We start from the raw sequence: 6,129 nt of genomic DNA on the forward strand, positions 1-6,129 counted from the left end.
ACTTTCTGATCATTTGACCTCATCAATCTTTGTTAATTTTATCACATGATGAGGTAGTTCCGGAGTTACTCAGGTACTCTAGTGCTGGACACTTACCGGTATATTACACTTTTTATAGCAAGGCTGCATTTTCTAACATAAAATAGATGAGTAGCAAAGTGTTTCATCGCTTAGGTTCTCCGTAGTTCTATTGATATATATAGATATTTTTTTCACTCGTGAGTTATGTCTCGCAGTGCAGAGGTGTCGGGTCCAATTCCGGCTCCGGCCTTCCTTTGAGGAGTTTGCATGTTCTCCCCGTCCGTGCCTGTGTGGGTTTTCTTCGAGTACTCCAGTTTCCTCCCACATTCCAAAAAAAATGCATGGCAGGTTAATGGAACACTCTTAATTGTACCTTGATGAGATTCTGAGAGCGAGTGGTTGTTTGTTTATGTGTGCCCTGCGATTGGCTGGCAACCAGTTCAGGGTGTTCCCTGCCTACTGCCCGAAGACAGCCGGATCAGCTCCAGCACACGCGCACTGGAGCTGATTTAAAAAAAAAAAAAAAAAAAAGGAATACCAAACCTCCTGTCAGCCACACACAAACACATCCTGCCTTTCCAGTTAGGCGCGCTGCCTTGGAGAGGGGGATGGGGTGATGGTGGGCTGTTCCCGGAGCAGGTGGTCGCCCTTATTTGGGCACAGCCCCACTCACGTGACCAGAAAATGGCGGAAGCCACTGGGCGCCTGCGAGCTCAGCATCTCCCGAGGTGGAGGAAGAGGAGGAGGCTGGGAGCAGGAAGTAGGCAACGGGAGCTGCTTCTTCTTCCCGGCAGCGGTGAGTAGATAGCAAAATGAGGGAATCAAAATGGGGATGTGATGGGGGGGGGAGAAACGGCAGCTCAGCGTCCTCCATTCAGGATGCTCACTCCTTGCATCTTGTTTCTCCATCTTTACAGCACCGCTAGGATTTGACTGTTTGTAGCCATAGCAGGAAGTAGCATATTTCCATTTGATGTTTTATTGATTACGTATGTGTTATTTGCATGCCTGTGATCGTGCGGTCCTCTCACTCGAGGCGACGGATGCGGGGGTTGTTGTGACGTAATAAGTCTTCGCGTTCGCACGGCAGCGTGAGCTCCATTTGAAATCTTATTTTGTTGATTGCTGTGTGAAATTTGGGTGATTAAGGTTTGGTATTTTTGTTGTTTCTAGGTCCTCCTGGCATCACAGATCAAAATGAACTCAGAGGGGAGTGACAGTCGACCTGGTAAATGCGGATTCGAAACATATTTCAAATGTCACATATTAAAAATGGTCATCACTCAGAAATGCATCCGTTTTTTTATATTTTTTAGTTTGTTTTTTGTGGAACAGATTCACAGATTATAATTTTGTGCTCTTCCTGAAATGCCCTAACACGCCACAAGACTATACATTTCTCCATCCCTCTAATAAAATCAGCATTGACTATTTTCGCCGTTGTTTCAGTGCCGCCCACCTCGTTGCCCCTCCAAGGAGGCGGCACTCAGCGGAAGAAACTGTCGGCCCCCCGCATCAGCCTCTCGCTGGACCAGAGCGAGGACGACTTGGGCGAGACACCTGACGACCTTGACATCAACGTCGATGACCTCGACACTCCGGATGAGGGCGATTACCTGGACTACACGGACCACGAGATGGACTGGGACGGTAAGTCGGAAGGACAAAAATCGGGACGGAAATCCGACAATTGTGACACTTGGATGTGTTTTCAGATCCCAAAGCGGAGAGCCGGGGTCGTATGAGCGAGTCGTACGAACCCATCCCGACGTACGGCGCCGAGGACGAGCGTCAGGATATCAAGCTGTGGCGGACGGTGGTCATCGGCGAGCAAGAGCATCGCATCAACATGAAGATCATCGAGCCCTACATGCGAGTCATCTCCCACGGAGGTCCGTCATCCAAAATATGAACATTGAACTTTGTCCACATGCAATAATGTTGTCGTTTGTCGGAAAAAAAAAGTCAAGGTAACTCCATAATCGTACTGCTTTTTAAGTATAAAATACATTCTGATCTATATAGCCTAGAAGTGTGTAATTAAATTTCGAACAAAAACCAAATAAACAAAAAAAATACTTTTGCTTCTCATTTTTTGTTGAACTTAAAACATGTTTGTTCATTTTTGCGCAAAAAACCCCCCATGTATAATGCCCTCTGCATGCACTTTGTATATTTCCCCAGAGGAAGGAATATTCCACAGCAAATTCTTTTTTTAAAAACACAAATTGATGACATTAACCTATTTTTCTTATGTTAAAAAAAATCCATTTAGGGTATTACAGCAATGGCGTGAATGCCATCATCGTGTTTGCCGCTTGTTTCCTGCCAGACAGTGACCGAGACGACTACCACGACATCATGGAGAACCTTTTCCTGTGAGTGCACGACCAACATTTCCACTGCAGCGTTCGTTGCGTTTTGAATCGAGCGTACACTTCTGTATTACTACCGATACCACATCACCGATAATCACTCTCAGAACTATCACTACTATTTACACTGCGACTGCTACGATAACACGACATAATAGTTAGCAATAGCATCACTAATTAGCACGTGCGCAAATGTGAGCTAGTTAAAAGATGGTCAATCGACGCCCGTCCATTTTTAGCATGCCACCGACAGTGCTGTCATGAAAAATTAAGTAAATCTACATTCAGAAAAAAAAATAAAATGAGCAGACACTGCTTGCTGAGTTTTTTTCCCCCTTGCAGCTAACAAACAGTTCTGCGCTCGCACCTTTCTTCTCTCAGCACGGCGTCACTTAACACCGGATGACAGCTAGCCTGCCGGAAGGAAGTTGGGGAAATAAATAAACAAAGCGTGCAACCAAATAAGTCGAGCTAGGTCGCTAATGTCCACGAGCACAGTTTTTGGAGTTAGCGTGTGGCTTCATACACGTTTTGACACGTGCCCGGCGAAATGGACACTCTGTGCCTTTTGATTTTGTTTTGTTGGTGTGGTAGGAGTTGGCGTAGTAGTACGCCTCCTATTCCGCCAACTCCTACCACACAAACACTTAGCATTTTAGCATTGTGCGCGTGTGTTCAGCTACGTGATTAGCACTTTGGAGCTGATGGTGGCAGAGGACTACATGATCGTGTACCTCAACGGGGCCACGCCCCACAGAAGAATGCCCGGCCTGGGTTGGCTGAAGAAGTGCTACCAGATGATTGACAGAAGGTGAACTTTTGAACGCCTTTGAAGGTCAAGTTGGACACAAAAAAACGCTAACGTGTGCTTTGTCGTCACTCAGGCTCAGGAAGAACTTGAAGTCGTTCATCATCCTGCACCCGTCGTGGTTTATCAGGACCATCCTGGCCATCACGAAGCCATTCATCAGGTACGCAGAGTTATCCCTGATGGTGTCATGTTGATCATTGAAGTGTCTTTGATGATAGGATCTTTGCTTTTGTTGTTGTATTTGTTTTGATATTGCCGGGTTTTTTTTGTGCAAGTCATTTGACTTGAGAGTTGTCTTTTGATGTTGTTGGTTTTGATTTGAAGCACTGAGCCTGAGTTATCTCTTGGCAGTTTTGTTTGGGTGAGGTGTCTTTGATGTTTTTTTTTTTGTGAAGACTTTTGTTGCATGTTATTGATGTTGCAGATCTGCGCAAGGCTTTGAAATGTTGGTGTCTTTAATGTGCACTTTGTTTGTTGGAGGCTTTTTTCCCTTTAGAGGTGTCTTTGATGTTTCCCCTTTTTTACATTTTGTGAACAGTTGGCCATGATGGTGCCATTCTGTTTGCGTAAACGATATCGTTCTTTAGTTTGTCCAAACGATTGAACTTCTGAGGTATCTTGTCCACGCCTTTGCACTTGAAAGTTCATTTGTTTTGTTCGAGTCATGAAACTTGGAGGTGTCTTTGATGCTGTCTGTTGTCTTGCCCGTGTCGTGTTGACGCCCCTGACGCCGTATCGCAGCACCAAATTCAGCAGCAAGATCAAGTACGTGAGCAGCTTGGACGAGCTGCAGGAGCTCATCCCCATGGACAGTGTCCACATCCCAGAGTGCATCATTAGGTGAGAACTTCACAGGCACGGCCACGCACAAATCACCTTCACCAGACCCCTAACCATAACTCCATTCATCTTTGCACCTTCCAGACTGGACCAAGAACTCAAAGAAGCCGGAGAGAATTCCAAGTGAGTAACACACAACCACTACCACTTCATCAATTGTTTTGAGACAATTCTTCAAATAACTTTAAAAAAAGGTTATTGTATTATTTATATTGAAAAAACTGTGATACCGCAGTGGAAAAAAAACATTACTAGTTAGTTAGTTCGACTAGTGCGCTGAATTATCTCACTTGTGCAGACCAAGAGTGTGCCGGTGCTAATCTCAGCGAACAACTTGTGTGGTGTCCGGCGTTGCGAAGATGCGGTGGTTTACCGGCTGATGTACGACGGCGCTAACAAAAGCAAACGAGGCATCTCTTTGCCTCCTTGTACGATTTACGGCCGCAAATAAAAAATGTGCGGCTGATGAATCACGCCGGAGAAAATCCCGGCCTCCATAAATCACCAGTCACGCTCTGCTGGAAAGAGAAGCACTCCATTATGTTTTGTGTCTTTCATTGCAGAGTGAATAGTTTTCTGCTTGGAAACGAGCCAACACGGTCAGTGTGTGTGAGCGAGTGAGATTGTGTTGCGGGTCACCCTGTGTTAATGTGAGAGCACGCATGAGTGTGAGATACCGTGCGAGTGTGTGTGTCGCAAAATTAGAGGGGGGAGCGTCTGCGCATGAGAGCGAATGTATCAAAATGTGGGTGCGTGATAGAGAGCACGCAAGGGATGGCATGTGTGTAAGGGTCTGTTTGTCCATGTTGTGTGTGTGTGTGTGTGTCTGTGTGTGCGCGCGCACATTCTCTTATGTAACACTCAATTTGTGTTCCCAGCAGAGAAAACGAGGCAGGTTCCAGCGCTCCTTAAACTTGGAAATCAACGTGTGTGTGTGTGTGTGTGTGTGTACTTCTTCTTATGACAACACAACTTGAATGAGTTGGACTGGTACACGTACCCAGCAGGCGGTCACCGGTGAGTGCGCGCGTGCGGGTGCGCGCATGGAGTGATGTCATCCACTTGTGCACGAGACAGGAAGTGAAGCAATAATAATGTCCCACTGCTCCCACATATCAGTATTTCAGAGTAAGACGTGTGCTTTCAAAGTAAAAGGCTTCAGGTGTGCTTCACCACTGTCACAAGTGGACTTGAATGCGTGATGGTAGGCGCATGCTGGATACTTCATTGGGTACACGGGACTTGCCTAATAATGACGTCAATTTATCATAAATATCAGAGATGTTTTATCATAAAAAATGGTGCAGTATATTAAAAAAAACTTTTAACACAGAATATTAAAAAAATAAATAAAAATACATGAGAAAGTTTCCAATATTTTATTTTAAAAAATCCATTGCTTTTTATTTTTAAAAATATCAGAGCTGTTTGTACTGTTAGGGTTGTCTCATTAAGCTACAGATCTAAAATATTAGAAATAAAATATTTGAAGCAAACTCCATCCATTTTTAATAAATATCTGTTGTCCCCAATGAAGTGTCCGTCCTCTTAGAGATGATTTTAGCTTCACAAAGTCAATCAATAATGACAACGAGCACGTCCTAATGACGAGTGGTCACGTAAAGACAAATCAAATCTTGATGACGAATAAGCACAACCTGTCTTATGATCGTGTGTGTGTGTTTGTGTGTGCGCGTGCCTTTTGTGCATAGCCGTGCATGTAGCCTTCGAGTCACACAAACGCACTTGTTGTTCAATAAACCATAGACTCGTGTCTGAGCGATGGCTTCCGTCTGATTCTTTGTCAGCACAAAGCACGTACGCTCCCGTGGCTTTCACTTTGAACTTTCCTGAAGTGGAGCGAGTTCGTGCCCGTTCTATTTATCAAAACTGGAAGTTAGACCACAGACGGGGAACTTGAATGAACGGGCGGGGAGGTGTAACAATTTTTCATCTGTGCTACCAGGGGGGAGGGACCATGCAACATACTTCCTAACTAGATGTATGGGGTGGGGGGAAATGAATATGTGCCCGAAAAATTTTTCATTTTTAGATCATAAATTTTTCACTGCATGTAAAGAT

The 6,129-nt window shown here is 44.8% G+C and overlaps 1 protein-coding gene across 3 annotated transcripts; it reads left to right on the plus strand.

Moving 5' to 3' along the window:
• The first annotated feature begins 578 nt into the window (after positions 1-578).
• Positions 579-5,826, plus strand: prune2 (prune homolog 2 with BCH domain). 3 transcript variants are annotated; one of them, XM_052050807.1, is made up of 11 exons: positions 579-817; positions 1,195-1,249; positions 1,471-1,671; positions 1,737-1,913; positions 2,297-2,399; positions 3,076-3,207; positions 3,281-3,367; positions 3,949-4,047; positions 4,132-4,170; positions 4,611-4,646; positions 4,929-5,826. In XM_052050807.1, exons 1-11 carry the CDS (start codon positions 638-640, stop codon positions 4,957-4,959), a joined length of 1,140 nt encoding a protein of 379 aa, XP_051906767.1. In that variant the 5' UTR covers positions 579-637; the 3' UTR covers positions 4,960-5,826. The 3 variants fall into 3 exon arrangements, with proteins under 3 accessions (XP_051906767.1, XP_051906766.1, XP_051906768.1); XM_052050806.1 differs by having other exon boundaries at positions 580-817; positions 4,926-5,826; XM_052050808.1 differs by lacking the exon at positions 579-817 and adding an exon at positions 836-956 and having other exon boundaries at positions 4,926-5,826.
• The last annotated feature ends 303 nt before the right edge of the window (positions 5,827-6,129 follow it).

Source organism: Hippocampus zosterae, chromosome 18 (assembly GCF_025434085.1).
Source record: "Hippocampus zosterae strain Florida chromosome 18, ASM2543408v3, whole genome shotgun sequence".
NCBI classification, from domain to species: domain Eukaryota; kingdom Metazoa; phylum Chordata; class Actinopteri; order Syngnathiformes; family Syngnathidae; genus Hippocampus; species Hippocampus zosterae.